Genomic DNA, 27,127 nt, shown 5'->3' with positions numbered 1-27,127 from the left:
TTCTGGCTTAGGTTTACAGTTGGAATCTGTTGAAGGGCTGTATCATAAGAAAGAGGACAAAGCACAGGTAGGTCAATCTTTATTATAGTGTTAAAACTCAGTCTCAAGCAATCTCTGTTTCTGATTGGACTGAGTTGATCCTTTGCTCTCCTACTTTGCCTGCCTGTTAGAAATTAATTAAATTCTCTTTGGAGGAAGGTAACGGCATCCAGAACCTCTACATTTTTTCCCCATAGGCGTTTCATAAAATCATTCACATATAATGCTTGGCAGTCAATAAAAAAATTGCTAGATATACAAGAGCAAGAGAAAAAAAATCAAAAATAGGAACAGATCAAAGCATCAAAATAAGTATTGATACAGATTGTACAGTCTTGGGAGGTACAGATGGAGGCATTAAAACACAATAAGTAGTTATGAAAATACATGCTGAGATTGAGAATTTCACTAGAGAAGTGGAATCTATAGAAAAGAATTAAATGGAGGTTCTGAAACTGAAAAAAAATGTAGTAACTAAAATTTAGAACCCAGTAGATAGGTTTAATCGCAGGTTAGGCACAGTTGAAAGAGGAATAGTAACCTCAAAGATAAAATAATAGAAAATGTTCAGTAGAATGTATTTGTCCTTTTGTTGTTATGACCAAACCAAGCTAAGGCATGGAAGTTTTCCAGTAATTCACCAAAGTCCATCTCCTGTTTTAGAGCTTAGGAGTGAAAAGAGTCTTTATTATAATGTAATTGCAATTCTTGCTATTTAAATATTTGTGATTGTATATTTTTATTGTAGCCTTTATTTTAAAAACTATAGTAAACATATAACATTGAGGTGGGAAAGTACAAAGTTATTACTACTTATAAATTTGTAACTTTATACACTTCATTTCAGCTTCTGAGCAAACAAAAATTATTACATAATTAATATCTTATGCAGAAGTCACCTGTTCAGCAAACTCGGCTGTTTAGAATAGAGCCTTAGAATCAGAAAATAAGAAAAACACAGACAGAAATTAGGTAAACAGAGGTGGATGGTAAAACATGTATTTTAGCATAAAGGAGTTTATAAGGCCCTTACTTTTATTAAGAATAATGGTTATCGTTAATGGTGATCTGGTAAACCTGCTAATTGCAAGTCAGATAGTAAGTCAGAAAAGCAGTGATGGGTAAATAGTTGAAGAATTGGGTTTGGCAGCAAGTACCTTGTTTCATCATTGTAAGACTCCACAATGAATTTTATCATTGATTTGTGTACCTATAAGAAAGGAAAAAATGCTTTTAATTACACTTTGACATCCTGTTAATTGTGATATACATCCTGATTTCAGAGATGTTATAATGTGGAGGATAAAGTCAATGGCAATCCTGTTTTTAAGTCTTAATTCTATTGTTAGTTATTTGTCTGACTTGGACCAGGTAACTTTGAGAATTTTTGCTAATATATGACAATGAGATAGTAAAATGTCAAAAGTTATTCTTTATCCTTCCCTCTTTACCTTTCCTAACCCCTAGTTATTTTTGAAGACATCTGCTGACTGGTTCCTATATGATTGTGATTTGCAAGGATAGAACATAAAAATCAAAATAGTATTAATATTTTCATTGTTGAATTTTAGAAAGTACATTTTAAGAAAATTTCTAGGCCTTCTAAATTTCATTATTATGTTTGAATTATTTTAATTGTGTAGAATTCCTACTTTTGATTTGATGTCAAACAAATATGGCATTAATTAGTAGATGCATCTTTTTAAACAAAGGTTGGACTTTGAGATATTTCATGAAGTAAAAAATTCCTCATTATATTCCTATTTTGAAGATTCCCAGTAAACCCAGAATGAAATTTTTTTTCTTGAACAGTAAAATATTGTTAACTTTGCTTTTGTGTTCATTCTTTCAGGATTTTTCAAGCCACGTTCAATTGATAGGATGAAAAAGTTTAAGAGAAGGCTATCCCTCACTCTTCGAGGAAGCCAGACTATTGATGAATCATTATCTGAATTAGCTGAACAAATGACTATTGAAGAAAACAGCAGCAAGGATAATGGTAAATATTTGGGATGGAGGAGATGCTTCCCCCATTTAATTACTTCATAAACAATGTCAGGTTACTGTCTAGATAAAGTCATAATAATGTCCTTTTATTTCTCTGTCTCATTCCCTGGTGTTTTAGGAAACAGAAGCTTGTATAACTTTCTTGGGCTTGCTTACTGGAATATTCCACTTTCAATCCAACATTGTTATTCTGCCTGTCTCAAGCCATAATGAATTATTCCATCCCACATTTCTGTTTTTTACTAGTTCATAAATAAGAATATATTGCATAATATTATCTTAATTGTTAAATAACTATTTTTATATTAACATTTAAATACTTTTGCTATTCTTATAACCTGAATTAATACAGCTTAAAAATTTATAGAAGATTTGTGAAATTTGTGGTCTCATTAAAGTTTTATAACATTCTATATGCATATTGATTATCTACTACATTATAAGGTTCATCATGAGTAAATTTTATTGTTTTTTAATTTTATGTTTACCACAGAATCTATCCATAGTATTGAGAACACATACAGCAGGTAGGCATATAATGTTTCATGCTTTGACAGTCCTTTTTACAATTCAAAGTACTAGTACACAGATTAAATGATAAAATAAATAGCTTGTTAAAGTTAATAAATTAAAATGTAAACTCAGTGGCATTTTTAGAACAAGGCTACAATTCAAATGAAAATAACCCTAAGAATGTTATAATTATCAGAAAGGAGCTACCAGTGTGTCATGATATGCAGACTCTCTGACAAGCCTTCTTTCACTATGCAGAAATTCTGCTGTTTAGAGATTTGTGGCAGTGGGTAAAAACATGAACACCCTCACCCTTCCCATTATACATGTAAATGCTTGTGTTGTGAGAGGGAAAGGTATAGTGGAAAGGGCTCTGCATTTTAAATTACAAGTCATGGGTTGGGATTTAATATACTGAAACACTTGGTTGGATAACTCCAGGTAAGTCATTTATTCTACCAGGGCTTCAGATACCTTATTTCTTTTCCTCTGAAAGGTCACTATTTATTCAAGGATACCTATCTTGTTGGCGGAGCCAGTACTTTACAACCTAGATTTCTTTGCTTCAAAGTCTATAACATTGTATCTGTTCTCCCAGATCTCCTAGGTTCTACTGAGACTTTCTTGATATCTACTTTTTGTTTTTAAAGTGGGACAGAAGAGGGGCTATTAGGAAATTTAAAATAATAACTGGGATATAGTTACATATAGGAGGAGAAAATTTTGCCTTTGGATCAAATCCCAAAATGTATTTTATAATCTATTTTTTATAAGATGATATCAGCTAGATACCCGAAGCAAAATCCTAATTTCCTTTCAGAAATCCATTGTATTCTTGGTATTAATTAAATCCAGTGTGTTTGGGTTTTTTTGTTTGTTTGTTTATTTATTTATTTGGTACCAGGGATTGGCCCCCCAGGGATTCTTCGTCACCACTGAGTAACATCTCTAGTCCTTTTTAAAATTTTCTCACAGGGTCTTGCTAAATTGCTTAGAACCTTGCTAAATTGCTGAAGTTACCTTTAAACTTGTGATCCTCCTACCTCAGCCTCCTGAGCCACTGGGGTTACAGGTGTGCACCACCATTCTCAGCTCAGTGTGTTCATTTTTATGATAGAAGAGTCTTGCCATTATGTTTGCTAGTGATATTTAGGAATAAAATAAGCACAGTATGCTTCTTTGTATTTCTGGGACATATTTATGGGTGGGGGAAGGGTAGTATTAGGTATTGAACCCAGGGCTACTCTACCATTGGACTATACACCCAATCCTTTTTACTTTTTATTTTGAAATAGTCTTGGTAAATTGCTGGCCTTGGATTGGTGATCCTCCTACTTCAATTGCCCAGGTAGTAAGGATTATAAACATGAGCCACTGCACCTGACTAGGGCACTGGTTTGTTTGTTTGTTTGTTTTTGGTACCAGGGATTCCAGGGATTGAACCCAGAAGCGCTTAAACACTGAGCCACATACCAAGACCCTTTTATTTTTTATTTTGAGAAAGGGTCTTGCATAGTTGCTCAGTACCTTGATAAATTGCTGAGGCTGACTTTGAATTCACAATTTTCCTGCCTCAGCCGATCCTCCTGCCTCTGCCTCTCTAGCCCTGGTATTACAAGCATGCATCATGACACCCGGATAGGTCATATCTTAATGAGTATTTGACTACAAGACAGACCTCTTTTATAAAAAAGCTATGACTCAAAGAAAATGAACCTACTTTGAGAGCTAGTTAATATTTTGGACTAATTGCATATTTTCTGAAACATTTTAGTATCATTTATTAAAACATACTTAGTTGTAACCTGGTGAAATGTTTAAAATATTTAATTGTTTTAAAGTATTATATATTGTTTCCCTTATTAAAATTTCTTCTTACAGTAGTAACCTTGACAGTTAATAAAGAAGAAAAAAATAGAAACTCTGTTAAATTTCTTCTTGACCAGACTTACTTGAAGGCATCTTAATACACATTGTAAAGATTACTGGTAGCTTGGGTTGCAGAGATTACTGGTATCATGGACTACCACAATCTGATATTGCTTATTCCCTTGCTTTCACAAAAAGCTTTGACAGAAATCCTACATCTTGCCTAATAATTGCTTCCATCACATTTTTTTCTTATGGAGTTTAGGTTTGTTGTTGTTGTTAGCATAAAAAAATTATTTTACACTAAATAGAAGTGTAGAATATATTTTTTAAAGTACTTGCAAGAATAGAGAATTCTGAGCACATCATTTTTAAAAATGTTTAATTTTTTAAAAATTGTCAAAAATGAATTCATATCATTTTATCAAAAAATTAAATATAAAATTATTATATGAACCAGCAGTTCTGTTCTAAGGTTATACTCAAAACGTTGAAACAGGTTTTCAAAGTCTTGTTCACATTCTTTGCCATTTATAACTAATTTTTTTTTTTTTTTTTTTTGGCTCCAGGGATTGAACCCAGGGGTGCTTAACCACTAAGCCATATCCCCAGTCCTTTTTTATATTTTATTTAAAAGATAGGGTCTCCTGGAGTTACTTAGAGCCTCGCTAAGTTGCTGCGGCTAGCTTTGAATTTGTGATCCTCTTGCCTCAGCCTCCAGAGCTGCTGGAATTACAGCCATGCACCACTGTGCCTGGCCTAAATAATTTTTAAGTCTTATATTTTAGGAACATTTCTGCTTGGTAATAGGCTTGTGATTATTTAAAGATTCTTTTTTAAAAATATTTTTTAATTGTTAATTGACCTTTATTTCATTCATTTATTCATATGCGGTGCTGAAAATTGAACCACATGCTAGGCAAGTGCTCTACCACTAGGCCACAACCCCAGCCCTATTTAAAGATTCTTTATATTAAAAATCCCAAATTTGGGGCAGTAATTTCAGAGTCTTTGTATTGATGATATTAAATACTTTTGTTTAATTCAATTATTGACACACTTTTTTAGATGCCTAGCAATAGGGATATAAATTCATTTAGGCCAGGATTACATTTTCCATATTCTATAGCATGCTTAAACATAAGGCACATACTAGGTAGTTAATACATGGAGGACTGGAATATAAACAGTCTTGAGATATGTTGAAATCAGCAAATGGATAAAAATGGTTATAGTAGTTTTATGATTATTAACCAATTTTTATTAATGAGAAAAGGATAGGTAAGTTATTGGAACAACTTAAAATATTAAATATTTATATAAATAGTTTTTCATAGAAATTATTTTAACTCTACTGCTTTGTGTGTATAATCATAGAAGTGAGGTTAAATGTAATGATCTTTTGGGGCTGGGGTTGTGGCTCAGTGGTAGAGCACTTGCTTTGCACACGTGAGGCACTTTGTTAGATCCTCAGCACCACATAAATAAATAAATAAGTAAAACAAAGATATTGTGTCCATGTTCAACTAAAAATAAAAAAAAAAAAAAAAGGTAATGATCTCTGTTACAATTCTTGTTTTCTGCTTTGCTTTCTCAATCCTTCTCATGTGATCCTGAATCTTGGGCTGATGATGGAATGATTTTCAAATACTGTGAACCACAGAGCCTATAGTGAAGAATGGCAGGCCTCCAACATCTCACAGTATGCATTCCTTCCTCCACCAGTACACGGGGTCTTTCAAGAAACCCCCATTGCGGAGACCCCACAGTGTTATTGGAGGAAGCCTTGGCTCCTTCATGGCAATGCCCAGAAATGGAAGCAGATTAGGTAATTTTGTTATTTATCTATTATATCTAACTTTCTGATTGTAGAACATGTATGTTTTTTAGGTTTTAGACAGCTAGCCTTTATTATCTGATTTCTCTTTGCCAGTTAAAAAACAAATTAAATGTAGGAAGGACAGCAGAAAAAGGGAAGGTTCTAGAAAGAGTATTGTTGACGCTAGAAAGAAGTAATATTTGAACACCTGTCCATCAGGAAGTAAACAAGTCCCATAAAAAGGAGATACAAAATTTCAAAATGAATGGCAGTTTAGGATGGTGCTTAATCATACCTCAATAACTCTTGAAATAATCACCATAGACTTTTACAATAATGAAATAATCACTTAAGTTGTTACTCTTTTATTACTATGTCCTTTTAAATATCCAGGAAAAATATATATATGAAAGTTTCTGTTTATTTTATGTCTACTTCCTTGATCTTTTTTGGTGGTGTCCTTTTTTAAATTCATGTTTGATTTGATTTTTAAAATCATTTTAAACATAACGATTTAAAAAAATATATTTTGGGGGTACCCGGAATTTAACTCAGGGGCACTTAACCACTGAGCCACATCCCCAGCCTTATTTTGCATTTTATTTAGAGACAGGGTCTCACTGAGTTGCTTAGTGCCTCAATTTTGCTAAGGCTGACTTTGAACTCGCAATTCTCCTGCCTCAGCCTCCTGAGTCACTAGGATTACAGGTGTGCAGCTGTTGCACCTGCCTAAACATAACGTCTTATTGTTTTATAAGATAATTATATTTTTTGAAGTTCAAGTTATGCTTGCTTTATTTCTTGTCATGGCAGATTATTTCCTAATGTGTTTCATGAATTTTGGGAATATAAACTAATATACAGTTTTTATCTATGAGTAATGTGTGTAGCCTTTATCTGTATAGGTGTAACCCTACAGAGTTGTGTGCTGCAATCAGCTCACACTGGTTCATGAGAGATGATTCTTAAATTTTTAGCAATTTTGCCTGTTATACGTGGTTCTTATTAATTTTCAATTATATAAGCAATTAAGGTAAATTTAAAAACAAAGTAATGAACACTCAAAAGTCATTACTTTCTAATTATTCTGCCACTTTTTACTATTATCTATGTTGTAAGAGTTACTTCTATTGTAGCTTTATAGTGAAAATACTATGTAATGGTAGTGGAGTTTCTCCCCATTGTTACACATTCAGTGTCATGTTGTCAGCTTGAAGTCTGCTTTAGAGAATTGTTTGCCCCAGGGAATCAGAAAACATTACAGGTTAGGGCTTAGCTTATTGTTTGTTTGTTGATTGTCTAAATCAGGTGCTTGTTAGTATGTTTTTTAAGTTTTGTGGACTGTAGTCTCTGTTGCATATTCTTTTTCTTTGATTAGTAACCTTTTAAAATGCAACAGAACAAATAAAAACAAAAAAATTTTTTAGTTCAGGAACCATACAGAAACATCCATTCTTATTCTGTATTCTTGGTCTAGATTTAAGAAAGTGATGTTGAAAATGTTAGCAATGCAGATGAAATTTAAGTTTATTGTATCTGTAGCTGTTATAGAGTGAATGGCACAAAAATTGAGCAAGTAAAAATTATTCTCAAAAATTATTACCTGATTCAGCAAAGAAATTTCTTATCCCACTGACAAATTAGTATAGTTCTGACATAAACCTTTATTGTTTTACTTTTGTCTTGATGGAATCAAAAATACCCACCAGCAATTGTGTTTGAATTATACTTGTTTGCTAATGACGTGCTTTCTTGATTGAGTCAGATAGTTTTTATTCATAATATGAGATTACGAAACTTTTCTTTGTAGTTTTTTTCACAAGAGTTGAGTGTTTCTGTGAGGTCAAATGCAGCTTAGATACCCAGGGCTTCACATTTTTATCCCAGTGTGCACCTAAACTCAAGCACTTTCTTACCAGTCTCAGCAGCCCCTACCAAGAAAGTGACAGTTTATGCTTGAGAATTTTTGACTTTTATTTCTCTCTTTTTAAAATTTGTTTTCTGGGTATTACCTATACATTCTTGCAAATCCAACTATACATATTTAAGCATTATATTTTGGTTTACGTTTCCTTGAGGAAGGAAAGTTTTCAAATTTTTCTGGAAATAGAAGGTATGGTTAAATTCTTTAACATTTTTTAAATGTAGCAGAAAAGAATTATGACCTTAGATGTGTCTGGGATCAAGTTTTAAGAGATTAGGAATCAATCACCAATACATTGATTTTTGCTGCCAAGTTAATTTTTGTTCAGATCTCAACATAAAATTTCTTTAGAATCCCTTTGTAATAGAAGTATCTTCCATTATCATTTGCAACTGCTTATGAATATGAATTGGAATTTTCTTAGTATTGAGAGTTACCAAGACAAAAATACAGAAATAAACTAAAATCTAATATTTATTTGGTATGAAACCATTGAGGAGTTCCATTTTTTAAAGTCCTCTTTTTAAGTAACTATTATTCATTAAAAGTTTAAATGTGTATTTCCACTGTGTAATTGTTATTCAGCTCTTGATAATGACTTGAATGTTAACTCTTTCATAAATTTTTTATAATCTGTGAATGTAAAAGGATTTCCTAATACTTACTATTTGAAGACATTTGAGTTAATGTTTTGAGCTCTTAACTGCACACCTATGTATCTTACTGTAAAAGACCTTAATGCTCTGATTTTTGTATGTTGGTTGTCTATATTTGACCAGTAATGATAATTACTTATATAGTAGGATAAAATATCTTCTTTAAGGTAAATATTGTCTCATTTTCTGGTGTAGATATTGTTCATGAAAATCTAAAAATGGGATCAGATGGTGAGAGTGACCAAGCTTCTGGAACATCATCTGATGAAGTCCAGTCACCTACAGGTGTTTGTCTCAGAAATCGTATACATAGACGCATCTCCATGGAGGTAACAATTTAAAAATATATAAGTATACCTTTGTATATGTTTTTGTGTATATAAATAAACACATGTTTATCAAGCACATAAATGCCCATTTGAAAATTTTCATGAAGGTAATTGACACCTCTAAGAAGTATTTCTTTATATTAATGAATTGTATTCCGAATATTTCCACAGACACCATTTTCCCCCTTGCTTTATAATTATCAGTATCATTTCCTCTGTCATTCATTACACCTACCAAATCCCTATAGTATATGTAAATTATTTCTTCGTATATAAGCAACCCGTTTCCCTTTGTTTATCAGTTATAACTTTGAAGACAGAAGTTATGACTTATCATTTCAGTATGTAGGAAAAGAAGAAGTGAAATTATCACTATTTGCTGATGATATGATTCTGTACCTAGAAGACCAAAAACATTCTACCAGAAAACTTCTAGAACTAATAAATGAATTCAGCAGAGGAACAGGATATAAAATCAACACCCATAAATCAAAGGCATTTCTGTATATCAGTGACAAATCCTCAGAAAGAGAAACTAGGAAAACTACCCCATTTACAATAGCCTCAAAAAAAAAAAAATACTTGGAATCAATGAAAGAAGTGAAAGACTGTACAGTGAAAAACTACAGAACGCTAAAGAAAGAAATTAAAGAAGACCTTAGAAGATGGAAATATCTCCCTTGTTCTTGGATAGGCAGAATTAATATTGTCAAAATGATCATACTGCCAAAAGCACTATACAGATTCAATGAATTCCAATCCAAATCCCAATGACATGCCTCATAGAAATAGAGAAAGCAATCATGAAATTCATCTGGAAAAATAAGAGCCCCAGAATAGCCAATGGCATTATTATAGCAGACCTTAAATTATACTACAGAGCAATAATAACAAAAACAGCATAGTATTGGCACCAAATTAGACCTGTAGACCAATAGAGAACACAAAGACAAACCCACACGATTACAGTTATCTCATATTAGACAAAGGCACCAAAAACATATTGGAGAAAAGATAGCTTCTTCAACAAATGATGCTGGAAAAACTGGAAATCTATATGCAACAAAATGAAATTAAACCTGTGTCTCTCATCATACACAAAACTCAAGGACCTAGGAATTAAACCAGAGACCTTGTACCTAATAGAAGAAAAAGTAGGCCCAAATCTCCTTCATGTCAGATTAGGCCTTGACTTCCTTAATAAGACTCCTATAGTATAAGAATTAAAACCAAGAATAAATGAGATGGATTCAAACTAAAAAGTTTTTCCTCAGCAAAAGAAACAATCAGTGAGGTGACTAGAGAGACTACAGAATGGGAGCAAATTTTTACCACACTTACATCAGATAGAGCACTAATCTCGAGGATATATAAAGCACTCAAAAATACAAATAACCCAATCAATAAATGGGCCAAGGAACTGAACAGACACTTCTCAGAAGAGGATATACAATCAGTCAACAAATATATGGGAAAATGTTATATATATATATATATATATATTAGTTTAATTCATTTTATTTTTTCAATTATTTTTTTGTTTTTGATGGACCTTTATTTCTTTATATTGCAGTACTGAGAATCAAACCCAGTGCCTCACACATGCTAGGCAAGTGCTCTACCACTGAGCCACAACCTCAACCTGAGTTTAATTTATTTTAGTATCTAGAAAAATTTATTTCTGTATTCCTCCCCCTTGAACATATATACACGTGATCTATTTCTGATTTATCATGGGTCAACTGATGATTTCAAACATACAGTGGTGAAAAATCAATACACATTCAGTAGAACCCATACTTCAGACTTTGAATTTTGATTTTTTTCCCCTGGCTAGCAATATGCAATATAATACTATTTTGTGATACAGTATCACAGCTCCCAGTTAGCCATGTAGTCACAGGATTAAACTATTATACTCAACAGTGTTCTGTGTTGCTAAACTGTGATGTTCAGTGAATTAGGTATGTTTAAATGCATTTCCAACTTAATGATATTTTCAATATAGAATTGGTTTATCAGAATAACCCCATGTTAAGTTGAAGAGTATCTGTGCTTTTATTCAAGAATATTTTTGGATTTTTGTTTATTTCTCTAGATAGAATTTTAGGCATTTTGTTTTGTTGCAATTTTAGGCATTTTGTTTTGTTGCAGAGATAATCTTGGGATTTGTTTTGGGTAATATAAAATATTAAAATAATATGGTGAAAATCAGTATTGTTTCATTGTTTAGTCTTACAATTTAAAATATAATACATTTAAGTCTTTCATCTCTCAGTAAATATTTATACAGTTCCTTTATATATCTTTTTGTTTTTCAATATTTTATTATAAAAGGATTTACAATAAATTCTTTTCATAGAATTTATATTTCTTGATGTGATGATAGAGGCAAGTTTTTCTTTGAAGTTAATCTCAGTTCACATTTTATAGTTAAATGAAATAGAAAGCCTTTTACTTCTATTAACAGCAATAAGAAAACATTTTAATTTTCTTTTCATGTTTATGCAAAATCATAATATCTACTTAATTATTTAAATTGATCATATGTTGTGATATCTGCCTATTCCTATTTTATGGAATAATAATTTCAAAATAAATCCAAGATAAATTTACTAATGAAATGACTTCAAAATTTGTCCATTCTTTTTTTTTTTAAATTAATTTTTATTGTTGGTTGTTCAAAACATTACATAGTTCTTGATATATCATATTTACTGTCCATTCTGTTTTAAATCATTTCTATAAAACTGAATTGTGCACCTTTGCTTATAACAGTAATAATTTTGCCTTCAATATATATAATTAATTTAGATAACTTTGTAACTGCAATAAACTTTAGCTAATTATTGCTTAGAAATAATATACTAAAGCCCATGAATCACAAGTCAAATGCCCTAAGTTTTTGATTACCTACTTTTTTTCCTTTTTATAGGATTTAAATAAACGGTTATCCCTACCTGCAGATATCAGAATACCTGATGGATATCTGGAAAAGTTTCAGATCAACAGTCCACCATTTGATCAACCAATGAGCCGAAGATCTCGTAGAGCTTCCTTGGTAAGGTTTTGGTCTCCTATACCTATACAAGCAGATCTGCTTTTTCTGTTCTCTGAATGTAAACACTTTATTTTTTCTTTTGGTAGTTGTGGGAATTGAACCCAGGAATTTGCACATGCTAGGCAGCTCCATCAATGAGCTAAAACCCCATCCCTTAACTTAAATTTTACATATAACATTTAAATAGCTAAATTTTATTATATTGCCTTCTGGGTTTTATTATTTTCCATTCCTAAGGGTTAATTGGAACCCTTAACCTGAATGCATATTGGGATATGATTTAAGCTATGTTATATTTTATTTTTGGTAAATTTTATTCATACTTGGTAGATATACAGAATACGTACTACATATATATCTTCTTAGATTTACTATACTAGATACAATAAACATATATTAACATTTATTAGATTATCCAGTGAAATACTCAAAGCATCACCTACAAGTCAATGAATATTTGCAATATAAACATACTTGTATATAAGTAGTACCCATTGAATAAAATTACCAGAAAACCCCTTCTATTATATTTCTTTTCTTTTACTACCCCTTAATTATAACCATAATCTCTGCCTTTTAATACCAAAGATTAATTTTATCCACATATGTCACACTGTTTTGATCATATTATCTTTGTAAGTATGTTTTAATACCTGGAACTTTCTTATTCTCTCATGTACACATTCTTAATTATTTTTAAAATGCTTAATAATTAATTTCTGATTATTCTTTTTTAAACCACTGAACTTCATAATTGAGTATAGAAAAATACTAAAATAAATTTTACATAAACATGGAAATATATATTTATACAGTTAAAATATATATATAATATATATTTATACAAACACAATGTATGAAAGAATATAGTGTGTATTTTTGTGGTTCGTTCCTTTTGCTGTATTAAGTTTGTGAGTTTTATCTATGTTGTTGCATATAGTTATAGTTAATTTGTTTTCGTTGCATGGTGTTTTACTGTATAAGTATAAATATATATATATATATATATATATACACACACACATAAATGTATTATACTTTTTCCATTCTGTTGATGGGTATTTTAATTTTATTCAAGTTTTTTTTTTTTTTTTTTAAACTATTATCCAATAGTGCTGTCACCGTTCCTATGCATGGTTTTTTTGGTTAACATAATAAGCCCTTCATACCTAGGAGGGGTATTATTAGATCATATTTATCTATGTTCAGTCTTCCTAGAAAACATCAAAACAGTTTTCTAAAGTGGTTGTACTAATTTATACTTCCATCATCAATGTATGATAATTCTGATTGCTCTTGCCAATTTTGGAGGCTGTCTTTTTCTTTTTTAATTTTAACTTTTCTGATAAATAGTGGTCTCTTATTTTTATTTTGCATTTCATTGACTAAGTTGAACACTTTTAAATATATTTCTTGGTCATTTAAGTATCCTCTTTTTTAGATTAATTGCCCAAGCCTGTTTTTCTACCCTTTCCTTACTGATTTATAGGAATTGTTTACATTCTACGTAAAGGAACTTTGTCAGCTTTATGTCTTGTAACATCTCCTAGTACGTAGCAGTTGTCCCAGCACTTGTTATTGAAATGACAGCTTTTCCTGTTGTGCTTTCATCTTTAACATAAATTCAGGTGATTGCATATTATATCTTTTGGATGACTAGAATTTTCTACTAGGGATACATATAGTGTTGTAAAGAATAAAATGGGCAGCAAGTAAATTGTCTGCAAATCATGAGTCTTCAGAGGAGGAAGCCCTTGAGATGGCCCTAGAAAGATGGGTAGGAATTTGTCAAGTTGAAATGAGCCTGTGAACAAAGAGCATTCTAAGCAGAGGAAATTTCATGTACTATACCAGAGATAGGAATGTATATGTTATGTGAGGGAAATTTTAATGGATATGAAGAATCAATATGTAATAATTTATTTAAAAATAGAACTTGAAAGGATAGGATGATCCAGATTATAAAAAGCATTAGGTGTCAGGTTGAGGAGTCTGAACTTCATCCCATGTAATCAAAAGTGTTTATTTAAACAAGGGCTGACATGATCACATTTTTGTTTCAAATAATAGCTTCAGGAAAAGTAGAAACAGTGAACTAGATGGAGAGACAGACAAGATGGAGATGAATTAGGAATTTGTTCAAAATTAGGGATGATGTAGCAGTCATATGGAAATAGAAAGTAGAACACTGACCCTAGGGATCATGTAGAGAGAAAATAGACAGGATCTGGTACTCAGTTAACTTTGTGTCTGAGGGATAACAATTGATGATGACTTCTGAGTTTCTCACAGCTGTTTCATCTCCTTTCCATATATTATATCAAGGATTATTTTTTATTCACATAAGCTTATGTTTTGATATTCTAAAGAATAAAATTACTTTATTCTTTTATACACTCTGAGCACATTGATAAAGTATAACCAACTTGATTTTGGTATATGTCAGTGATTATAGTAATTTTGCACACCACTCCTTAAAACATTTTAAAAGATACTTTTGCCACTTGATTTTCTGGTCAGATGTCTTCTTTGGCTATCAATATTTATAAAAGATTTGTACTTGGGATAAATTTTGAAGTTATGTTTGTTCTGATTTGGAGTGAAAGTATGATTTAATACCATGCAATTCCTTTTTTGCCAGTGTGTGGCGGGAGTGGGGGTCGGGGGGAAGGATCAAACCCAGGGTCTCCAGCATACTAGGCTCTACCAATGAGCTACATTCCCAACCCTTACCATGCAGTTCTTGAAACTGTCATTTAAAAAATAAGAGTTGTCTTTTGTAGTTTACATGAAATTAAACAGTGCCCTCTAATGAATGTTAAGTGATTGGAGTTTTTGTTATTGCCACCTATTCCTACCCACTTACCATGTTTTTGATTTTGAATTTTGGCTTATAAATTTCAGATTAATCATGCCACAGCTGTATTTTGTTTCTATCCATGCATCCCTTTCATTACAATCTAAGCAAATTGTTTTTGATATATATTTGAAAATTATTCTTCAAAATGAAAAATCTTTACCTTGTGTTGATACTGGAAGGGGCAGACGAGAGGCATATGAAAGTTAGGGGTAATGGAAAGCAGGTGAGAAAAAGAAAATTATTTTTCATAACAGTTAGAATTCAAGTTTACATAGGTGCTGTATTCATTATGTATCCAAAACTAGATATTTTTTTTTTTCCCTCAGTGAGGTCTGTTTTTTATAGAATTCTGAACCTCAGGGGGTTTAGTATGAAGAAGAAGGAGAAGGTTAGGAATGGATGAAAAGCAATTGGGGAAAAAAATATTCTTCACATGTGTTAGGAGTTTACATTTCCATGGATAATATACCCTTTTTCTTAGGTAGAAGTTAAGAAAATTAGTTATAGAATTATTTTTTGCTGGAAGGAGTAATAGGGAAGGGTCAGGTAGATCTACTATAAATTCATGATCATTTATTTTAAGTGGACCCTCAGTTTTGCCTTTCACGTTGTCTTTCTTTGATTAAGTCTTTTCACTCTAAGCAAGGAGCTCATCTAGTTTTAGATTCACAGAGAAATTACAAAGATAGTACAGTGATTTTTACCATATACCCAGTTACTCCTATTATTAACAATGTTCCTTTAATTCATTTTTTACAACTAAGGAACCAATATTGGTACATTACTATTTACTAAACTCTACATTTTATTCAAATTTCACTAGTTTTTTACTACCATCCTTTTTCTGTCCAAAGATTATATCCAGGAAACCATGTTAATTTAGTAATCATATCTCGTATTAAAGATAACTGGTTACTGAACTGGGAAATGCTATTTAATAGTTATTTATGGTTGGTAAGAAATGAAGTACTAACACAGTTAAATAAATATTAGACTAATGGGACTCTTATATGCTGATAGTCAGAATTCATTAGAGTTTTGTTGCATTTACAATAATGGTGTACCCAGTAGAAGTTTTATGAGACTTATAAGTGTAACATCAGTAGAATGAAAGTCTATATATGAAAATCTGTGTCATTATATTAAAATTATAGATTAGGTACATTTTAAATGTTTATCTTCCCACTGTGTGGATTCCTCATTCCTAGCTCAGCAGTATAGATTACATGTATTCATTTCTTATTTCTAAGAGCAAATGAGAAAATAGGGCATCAAGTCCTGATATCTCACTAAATAATAAATGCATCATATGGTGTGAAAGTGAGGTTCACTTCCACACACAGTTTACCTTTGACAGTTAAGTACAGAATTGGCAAGTATCATGATGCTGATAAATTTTGTAAGAAAAAAATGACCAAATAGAATTGAGGTTTTTAGTCTCTTATCTGGCCCCACATATCAAAGAGTAAAACCCATTGCTGTCAGATACAACAATTTAATAATTCTCACAGGGAGGGAAGTGGGTGTTTGGAAAAAACCTCCTGCCATTCCCAGTGTTTTTCAATACATACTCTATTTTAACATGGCATCTGTAGAACCTCAGCATATACTTCACTTGTTCTAAAGCTAAATTAGAACTGCATCTCTAGCATATTAATACATCTGTATTACTGTGGTGCATGAATTATGTTGTTAGAAACAAAGACGACTAGAAATCTCACATTACACTTGATACTGCTTACAAATTACACTGAATTATAGGAAGACCTATTATAAGTTGTAATTTATTTTATCTATGTATATTGTTAGTGTTTGTGTGCTTTTGCTATAAGAGCCATCTCATTAGGAATTCGCTTTGGACTGCCAAAAAGTGAAGTATTTTCTTAGAACAATGAAGTATCAGAAAAATGATCTTCTTCTGTCTGGAAAGTTAAGGGTGTTTCCAATATTATATTAAAATATAAAGCTTATTTTACCATTTTTTAGCTATTATTTCTGTTTAAAGGTGCAATTCAAGTGAACTCATGAAAGTGGGAATCATCTGTCTTCTTCACTGTATGCTCAGCACCTAACATTGTGCTTGGTAAATGAATAAATGAGCTTTGTCCTCTGTCCTCTGAATAATTTCTGTAGGAGAGCATGTCAACAAGCTAGTCATTATCTATTGTTAATCTTGTCATGTTCAGCAGATAAAAAATGCAAGCAAATTTTTCTAAAAATTCCATTTAAAAATTCAGTAATTATAATAATTACTATTTAGATATTATTAAAATGGGGGGAGGATATTAGGGTATATTTTACTTTTTGCATTAGGATCTGATAGTTCACTAATGTAACTGCCTTTTGTTTGAATTCTCTGCCTGCCTTCCTGCCTGCATGGGTGGAATTCAGTAGTGCTATTTGAATTATAGACTGATTATTCAAATTTAACTTCATAATTATTGTATGGTATTTATGTTCTTTTTTAGATATATACTTTTGTTTTCAATTGACACACAATTTTACATATTTATGGTATATTGACATTTCAATACATGTATAAATTGTGATGATCAGATGAGAGTAATTGGCATATCTCTCACCTTAAATATTCATTATTTCTCTTGTGTTGGGCACATTCAGAATTCTCTCTACTAGCTGAAATACACAGTTAATTATTGTTAACCAGTTACTTTTGTTTTACAAAACATATTTTTTTAGCATATTCTAATGTCATTAAATTTTATTCTCTGAGGAGTGCTGTAGTCTTAAATTTTTCATGTATCCTTTACAAGTTATTCCTTACATTATATATATATATAAAACCTCTAAGGCATTTTCATCTTTAAAACTATTAATTTATAGTCAGTACACTATGTAATCTTTAAAGCAAACTTCATTGTTTTTATTATGGTCACACTAGACCAAAGTATATTTCATGTTAAGGGCTTACTAATATTCATTTAATATAAAGGAATGAATAAGAAAATTTCCCTACTACTGAAAAGAAAAAGTTTCTAGTTTACAGTCATATCTTCTCATATACTTCTCATTTTTATAGACAATGACTATATATATATATTTCCCCCCTCAGGGGAAAATTTTGTTTTGTTCATAGTGGCTTATGTTTGTTCTCAATATAGTGCCCCCCCCAAGTAAAAGATGACACAAGACTTAAAATTCAAGGGGAAAGTGCAGTAGTTCTATATTTGTGAATTTAAACATCTGAATTCCAAATATAAGTATAAGAAAATAATGACATTCTATCATGGTTTTTGTTAACCTTGGTAATTAGCAATTTTATATAAAGTGAAAAATTATTGGAATCAGGCTGTCATATATCAGAATGGACTATTAGCCACATTTTCCATATTGAACTGCAAAACTTCATTTGTTTCTGGAAAGTGTTGTATCTTGTAGTTTTACTTCATTATTCTGCATAGTTATTGGCAGTAGAAAGCAAAAACTTAGTAAATACTGACATAAAAAACAGTACCTGGGTAGGTAGTATATGATGGTTCTAAAGCTTCATTTTTCTAATTTAATGTTTTTCATGAAAAACATAGATAGATAGATAGACAGATAGATAGATAGATAGATAGACAGACAGACAGAAAAAAAGGTTTAAAAAAAGGTGAAAGAAGCAGTTCTTTAGTCATTGTAACAAAAGGATAAAAACAATTCCTTTGAGGGACCTCTTCTACTTTTGGCCATTCAACTTTTGAACAGTTTAACCTTTTGTCTGAAGTGATAAGTGATGCCAGGTCTAATCATTAAATATCATTTTTAATTTATTTGAAAGCTCCAGAAAAATCACATATTTGATTCTCTAGGGTTTGAGTATAGTGTAATATTTAATGATACTAATATAATTTGTATACCTGTGAAAACTGAAGTTATACATTATTTCCTTTCACTAGCTTTTTATTTAAGGACATTAGCATCATCTAAGAAGTGAATTTTTCTTTAGATTGTTATTGTCTTTTCTACTATTGCAAAGAGATTCTAGAAAACAATTTAAAGGAAATTCTTATTCTTGGCTACCATTTACTTTTTTTTTAAATTCTGGTCTCTTAGTCCCTAATTTTCTACATATATATTGTTTTTCCAAATCTTTGGTATTAAGGTTGCTTATTTTGTTTTAAAATATGTATTGGATATATTGGGTTTCCATGACACATTTGGGTATATTCCATCTACCTCGTTTATTGACTCCACACAAAAAAGCACAAGTGAGTTTAAGGTTTAAAAGCAAGGGTTTGAGAACTCACTTTTAAAGCTTTTGAGGGGATTGAGACTTATGTTGCTGCTTTTGTGTTTGCATTTTTTCTTGATCCACAGTAGAATGTAATTTTCTGTTTTCTTTTTCACTGCATTTTGATTGGAGAACCTGAAACAAATAGCATCTGTTGTTTTCCAAGTCTCCATGGGAATTCAAAGATTGGTTGGAAAATTATTATGTGATTTTGTTAAAAGGAAAATCAAATCATATTTTTTAAATAAGATTCTTTGGTATCTTAAAATTTAAGTCTGTGGTATTTTAAAATCTGGGGTCTTGGACTGGAGTTGTGGCTCAGTGGTGGAACACTTCCCTGGCATATGTGAGGCCCTAGGTTCAATCCTTAGCATAGCATATAAATAAATAAATACATACATATTGACAACTAAAAATATTTAAAAAGAAAATTTGGGGTCTTAAAATAGAACAAAATGTTCACAGCAGACCATTATCCAATCCATACATAAGTTTAATTATGAATATTGATGCTTTAGATCCTTTCAGCATTTCAACATCAAAGATATTTTGAAACTTGATAGATGTCCAATAGTTTGAATGTAACCAACCTTTTCTATTCTTAGACATTTTATATTTGGAGAGTTTTAGAAGTTAAGGGAAGAAATGAACTACAATTTTAAGAATAAATACTCAATTTATAATTGTTTTGCTTTCAGTCAGAAATTGGGTTTGGGAAAATGGAAACCTACATCAAATTGGAAAAGCTTGGAGAGGTAAGTTAATTCTTATTTTAAAAATGCAAGACTTCCTTTTTCATCCCCAAAGTTCTTTATTAGTGTATGGTTTCGCCAACCTAGAAAATTGTGAATATGATTTTATAAAAGATTGTATCTTGCTTTGAAAAGGTAACCGAAAATTAGTAGGAATAAAACCCTAAATACTTGAAAGTATCCTCTCAGTTTGAGAGGAAATGAGCACTTTTTTTTTTTTTTAAGTTGTAGTTGGGCACAATACCTTTATTTTATTTATTTATTTTTATGTTGTGCTGAGGATCGAACCCAGGGCCTTGCACATGCAAGGTGAGTGCTCTACCGCTGAGCTATAACCCCAGCCCAAGAAATGAGGATTTTTTTAATAGGCTTAAAATCTTTTATTGAAACACAAAGTATTGTGCTTTCTTGGTAACAAAATGGGCATCTATTTGTTAGCTTCCTGGAAGTCTCCTGTCCATACTGTTGTGGGAAATTGCATGAGTTTAAATTTCTGAAAAATAACTTTAGAAATAAAAACATTTCATTGAAGGATAAGGAAGTCTTAAAAATGTAGTTTTCTTGAACTTGTTATTACCTGTAATGCTAATTTAGAAACATTCTATCTTCCATAGTAAGAAAGGGCAAGAAAGTAATAAATAAATAAATAGTGAGAAACAATAAAGAAGTAATAAATAATAAATAGCAAAGAAAAAAATAATGGACTTAGTTGATAGGGAAGCTTCTTTTCTTTTTTAAAAGGAGAGTTAATGTGCTAATGTGCAAAGATTTTGAAAAGTCTGGAAACATGGGTAAAACTTTTTTTTATTCAACAGTATAATTATATTTTCATTTAATGTGCTCAGTGTCCCTCAGTTTTCATATACCATTAGAGGTAAAGCATCTTTGATTTTTAAACTGTTGATCCAAATATTAATTTGAAATAAAGTACAAAAAGTTAATTAAATCTCTATATTTTTATACTTTTGAGACACTTTGTAAAAGATGTTATAAAATCACGGAAGCTGTGTGTATGGAACTGAAAGTTGTCTTTGCTATAAGAAAAACTAATATTGGACATTGTGGAGTTTTCTTTGCAAGATGGAATTCAACATGCTTTTTTGAAATTTCAGAAATTCAGTTAATTTTTATTAGTTATTTTATAATTTTTTTGTTAGAATCTTAGGATACTCTTGACTTGTTCTTCAAAAATATGTTTTATAGGGTACATATGCAACAGTATATAAAGGAAGAAGTAAACTGACAGAGAATTTGGTGGCATTAAAAGAGATCCGTTTGGAACATGAAGAAGGTGCACCCTGTACGGCTATAAGAGAAGGTATTTTTATATAAAACATTTTTAAACCAAAGTTGTATAAGGGTATATTTTTAATGAATAAAAGCAGATATCAAAATAATAGGTGACTGGAAAATATAATCAGAGCATTAAAAAGTTATTTCTAAAACTAACATGTTCAGTAGAAAGAAATTATTTTATTATTATATAATGAAATACTATGAAGTCATTAAAAGCATTGATATAGATAAATACCTGATAGGGAAATTTTACATATTGGTACATGGGGAACATGGTAACTAAATTAGCTGCATATATTAAATATAAGAAATAAATATACTGTATACATGTCATGATACCATTATATTTAAAAAGTGAATTTTTCAAAATTTGTTTGAGCCAGGCATAGTGGTATATGCCTTTAATCCCAGTGGTTCAAGAGGCTGAAGCAGATTCGCAGCCACCCTCAGCAATTTAGCAAGGATCTAAGCAACTTAGTTAGACCCTGTCTTAAAATAAAAATTATAAAAAAAGAAGGGGTCTGGGTATGTGTCTCAGGTTCAATCCCTGGTATCAAAGTAATAAATAAAGAGATGAATAAGGTTTGAGCAACGTGGAGGAAGAAAGCATATCTTTTATTCTATCCAAATTAACCTCAAAAAGTTAACATTAAAGAGAAGAACAGAAGATGGAGAGTTGTAATATTGGAGACGACTTCAGGTACTGTAATATCAAACTCAAAACCATAAGAAAAGGAAAAGTTGATATCTTCAGTTTTTCTACCACTAATCCCCTTTGCAATTTACTGTTTTAGACTTAAGAGGATATTAAACACAGTTGGTTCATACATTAAATTTACTTCAAGTTTTTATAAAGACTGGCTTCCACAGACTAAATAATTGACTTTCTTTTCTGTTTTACAGTTTCACTCTTAAAGGATTTAAAACATGCAAATATAGTAACCTTACATGACATTGTTCACACAGATAAATCTTTGACTCTGGTCTTTGAGTATCTGGTAAGCATTTTTAAAAAATCAGTGTTTAATTTTACTTTAGTAATAGAAAATTAGACTTTTTTCTTTAACAGTCCCAGAGATATTGTTGTTTATTTGTTGATATATAATTAGATTATGTGGTGCAATTCTATATCTTTTCTTAAAAAACAATTTTCTTTAAAAAATTAAATACTATTAAGTGAATCAGCCATGCATCCTGAAAATTGTGTTATTATGTAGTAAAATGCTGGGTTTTTTTTCAGGATAAAGACCTAAAACAGTACATGGATGACTGTGGGAACATCATGAGTATGCACAATGTAAAGGTATGTTTATTGTGTAATTTTAAAGTATAAAGAAAGATGAGCTATATTTTGCAGTGAAATAGACCAACCTTATAACCAATCTTCAGAATTTTCTGTATGGCATATTTACTCAACTTTTGTTTACTATATTATAGATTCTTAGGATCATACCTTTTTTGTAGAACTGGTTCATTTAAAAGTCTTTTAAAAATTATTTTTGATATTTTCTTTCACATTGCAACTGATTATCCTACATGTAGAATATATCTGCAGGTATATTTTGCTTTCTGAAAAAAATTCAAATGTTTAAATACAGATGATGGGTATATTCTGCAAAAGGCCACCTTTAAATGGTAAACTCCCCTAATATATTTAAAATGGTATTAAATTATAAAAATAACAGCTCCTTTTCAGGGTTATGTATTATGAAAAAGGGTTATAAGTAAGGCCAGAAACATGTAGGTGTTGTGATTGCTTTGCTAGAAATAACTATCTATATTGTCAGAAGGAATAGTTAAGATATTGTGCTTTTTTAGTACATCTAAAAGTTCAAATAATGCTAGAGAAGTTTGCTGTAATAATCAGATCCAGAAGAAACCCAGAAGTTATTAGATAAATAAAAGTATTTGACATACTTGTGTTCTTAGAGACTTCCTTGTTCTTAGCGGTATACTTTAAATTGGCAAAGGTTTATTTGCCCAAAGTTCCTCAACAGTTTATTGGAACCTATTTTGAAAATAGACTGACTCATCTTGTGTGCTTGAGACCTTTCTAATTCTGTAGATAGTAACTTAGTAACTTTAAATGTACTTGTTTTCTTTTTTCTTTTCTTTAAATAGTAAATTTGGTGAATATAAAGGAAAGCCAGTTTCTGTTACAAAAAGAGAGCTGGGAACATATGGCTAGCACATTGCTAAGAATTTTAGAACAAGGCTTTAAAAGTATTTCCATATACATTCCATGAAGATTGTTTTCATTATAGTTTACATTTTACTTTGCAAGGTGTTGTGAATGCTATTTTTGTATATCTTCTTAGTTTTTTAAATTTTGTTTTTTTCTGCTTTTATATTAGCACTAATTTGGAAAGGAAGGTACCATAATTTGACAGGTTTTGAAAAGTTTCTATCTTTTAAGTCAGGTCTAAATATTTGGAAAGTATTTTATTGGTTGTTAAAATTGCATTTAATGTTTTCCAAATGTAACAGGAATATATTGAAAGGTAGCTATGTTCACCACTATAACCCTAATGCAACCCAACAGGAGTATATTAAAATAGTAATTTTAGAGTTTTCAAAACACATACATGAATATGTGGAGTCTGAAGACTTTGCTGCTTAGAATTAATTCAGGTCAGACATGATGGTGCATACCTACAACCCCAGCTACTTGGGAAACTGAAGTAGGAGAATTGCAAATTTGAGGCTAACCTGGGTCATTTAGTGAGACCCTGTCTCAAAATTAAAAAGAGTCTGGGGCATAGTTCCATGGTAGAGTGCCCCTGAGTTCAATCCCCCATACACCCCCTTCAACAAAAACAAAAAAACACCAAAGACATTCATGCCTTTATTCACCCAATGCCTTGGCTTATTCTTGGTATTCAGGTGCCATGTTTTTCATACAAGTGAACCAAAGGTACCTATTGAATCTTTTGTACTTAAGGTTTTTTTTTTTGCTAATCCCAGAAAATCAAGATGTGTTCCACATCTCTCTTTTCACCAAAATCCACAACAAAACCTGTACATTAGCCTATAGGAATTGCTTTTTTCAGAGTCATTTAGAGCATTAGAGTGCATTACCCCTTTTTGAATCATAGCCAATTTTGAAGACTGAGTAGGAGGTGCTGAAAGTAAAGTATCCAGGAGGTGGGTGCTAAAAGCTGGTTAAATTATTTTTATAACCAGTAATTTGCCAGAGTATGCAGCCCTGTTCTCTTTGATACCTGAGACTTTATATAAAGCCACCAATTTCCATTCCTTTTTTAAAGGTACTGACCCAGATCAGATTATTTGTTTGTTTGTTTGTTTTTTAAAGGAAGGGAATAAGTGCCTGGGGTTGATTGACATACCAGAATTTTATAATCAAACTGTAAGCTTTAGTAGTATAAATTTGAGGATACATTTGTTTAGGCTGCTTTCTCTAATAAATGTGCTATTATTCCTAAGACAAAATTTCATTATATTTACAATATTTTCATAGATACAGTTGACAAAAAAGATGCTTCAAATTGAACAATAAACTAAAATTCACAAAACAACTCAAAATATAAAAGGCATTGTCCTTAAAATGATACAATTTCTTTTTTCTTTTACTATTCTAGACCAGTTGCTTTTGTGCTTACCATAGCTTATGCTAATACCAAAGAATGTCTCAATATCTGTAAAACTAATTTTTACTTATTTGCTTTTGTAGCTGTTTCTATACCAAATTCTACGTGGTTTAGCATATTGCCACAGAAGAAAGGTGTTGCATCGAGACTTGAAACCACAGAACCTCCTCATTAATGAAAAAGGAGAATTAAAGCTAGCAGATTTTGGTATGGAATGATGAAATGTTTATAAATACTTCCAGGTGATTATGTATGGAGAGATTGCAATAAATCACCAAGTCGGTCTTAAAGCAGGAGATGGAATCATCTTTATTCAAAGGCCGGTAGGATACCAGCTGGCAGGCTTGTAGTCTACACTCCTCAACCCCTTCCAGGGATTAGAACAAATCTTTTGTAGTTCAAAACCACAAGTAAAGCATATTAGTACATTAATCATAAATGGCTTGTTGCTATGATTCAAAACCATAAACAAAAATCGTGAGATCTAAAATCATAAGCAGAAGGGGGGCAGTAGATCAAAACAACCCTAATTGAGTACAATTTAAAGAATGGTTACTAACAGCTAGACAAACATTCTCTGACATTTTAAGCGGTTAGGGTATTACACAAGTACAATGCATAAGAATGGCCATTTTGTGTTGCTAAATATGCTAAGCAACTGTTAGTGGGTACAGAGGCAGAGTTTTCCCATGGGAGAAGCATTTCTTACATGACATGAAGTCTCAGGGTAACATGGATCTGTTTGGTCATTGCCCATATAGCCTGGCCCATAACAGTTAGGTTTAAAAGAATCTAACTATTGTCACAATGTGTTATTACTTTCCTGTAACTTTGGAAATTTTCTCTGTAGCCCACTGATCCATATTTGACAGAATTTTGTGGGTGGTTCATGTTGGTTTGTTAGCAACAAATACTTAGAGGTGTCTCGGGTGTGGCCCATTGACCCCAGGTTCCTGAAACCCTTTCAGGGAGTATCCAAAGGTAAAATATATTATCAAAAGTACACTAAATGTTATTTGCTTTTTTGCTCTATCTTAATATTTGCACTGTTGATCCAGAAGCAATAAGGATAAAACTGCTATTTCCTTAGTATATGTTCAGGCATTGCCACCTAAGTATGTCATTGTGTTTTTCGCCACTGCATATTCTTAGAGAACAATATCAGTTACACTTAAAATATTTTGCCAAGCAGTAAAATTTATTGATTTGATTAAATTTCTATCCTTGAGTACATGACTGTTTAATATTTTTGTATTTTGTATGTGTGATGAAATAGAAATATTAAAAGCACATGTGCTGCACACAGAAATAACTATAGTTATCTCAAGGAAAAGTTTTTGTGGGATTTTTTTGGTACAAGCCTAACTAGCCTTTTTTCCCAAGGAACACCATTTTTACTTCAGAAAATGACTAACAAACGAGTTATTCAGACTTAGCAATTTCAGACTTTTTCTTGAAAATGAGTGAAGTAAGCCTGTCACTTCAAGGAAATCCACTGCGAATATTTCTTGTCAATAGTAAAATTCAGGTTTTCAAATAAAAATTGGATTTTAAAAATTTGATTCTGCTACTTTAAGCTTTAATAGCTTTCCACTGCTTAGAAACTTTTCTGATAAGATCAGTGTTGATATTAACAAATAGGATTTTTTTATTTTGAAGAAATATATAAGCATTTTAACCCATAACTCAAGAACTAATGTTTTTCCAGTTACTAGCACCTTATGTTATAGAATCATGCATGGTAAAAGATTCATTTAAAGTACAAGACAGACCAGTGAATTTTAACAAAGGTATGAATAGTTCATTGATATAATTTCAGTTACCATACAACCTTGAAGAAACGATTTAATCTAATGTATGAAAGAACACTATCTACAATGATCAGAAAAGACTATTAAAATATTCCTCCTCTTTCTAAAAACTTCATATCTGTGTAAGATTTTATTTTCTTCATATACCTATATAAATTATGATATATTGTAATATGTAGTAAAGCAACGTATCATAACAGATAGAATGCAAAAGCAAATATAGAATCCAGCTGTCTTCTATCAAAATAGACTTGTTTTATTTTGGAAAAAATTTTCATAAAAATGTTATTTGTGCTAACATTGTGAGAGGTATTTTTTAATGAGTAAATGTTTTAATTTTCTCATTTTT

The 27,127-nt window shown here is 31.1% G+C and overlaps 1 protein-coding gene across 1 annotated transcript in view; it reads left to right on the top strand.

The window, feature by feature from the left end:
• Cdk17 (cyclin dependent kinase 17) overlaps positions 1-27,127 on the top strand; it is a 103,799-nt gene that overhangs the window by 62,439 nt on the left and 14,233 nt on the right. Inside the window, exons 2-10 of the mRNA XM_076854969.1 lie at positions 1,892-2,038; positions 6,092-6,256; positions 9,023-9,156; positions 12,092-12,217; positions 20,010-20,066; positions 21,267-21,381; positions 22,263-22,357; positions 22,600-22,662; positions 25,051-25,174. Of these exons, the coding sequence (XP_076711084.1) occupies positions 1,921-2,038; positions 6,092-6,256; positions 9,023-9,156; positions 12,092-12,217; positions 20,010-20,066; positions 21,267-21,381; positions 22,263-22,357; positions 22,600-22,662; positions 25,051-25,174 (997 nt within the window). The 5' untranslated portion in view covers positions 1,892-1,920. The remainder of the gene's footprint in view (positions 1-1,891; positions 2,039-6,091; positions 6,257-9,022; positions 9,157-12,091; positions 12,218-20,009; positions 20,067-21,266; positions 21,382-22,262; positions 22,358-22,599; positions 22,663-25,050; positions 25,175-27,127) is intronic.

This window comes from Callospermophilus lateralis, chromosome 4 (assembly GCF_048772815.1).
Source record: "Callospermophilus lateralis isolate mCalLat2 chromosome 4, mCalLat2.hap1, whole genome shotgun sequence".
NCBI classification, from domain to species: Eukaryota; Metazoa; Chordata; class Mammalia; order Rodentia; family Sciuridae; genus Callospermophilus; species Callospermophilus lateralis.
Note: the sequence above shows the minus strand (reverse complement) of the source record. Positions and strands in the feature narration are given on the sequence as shown.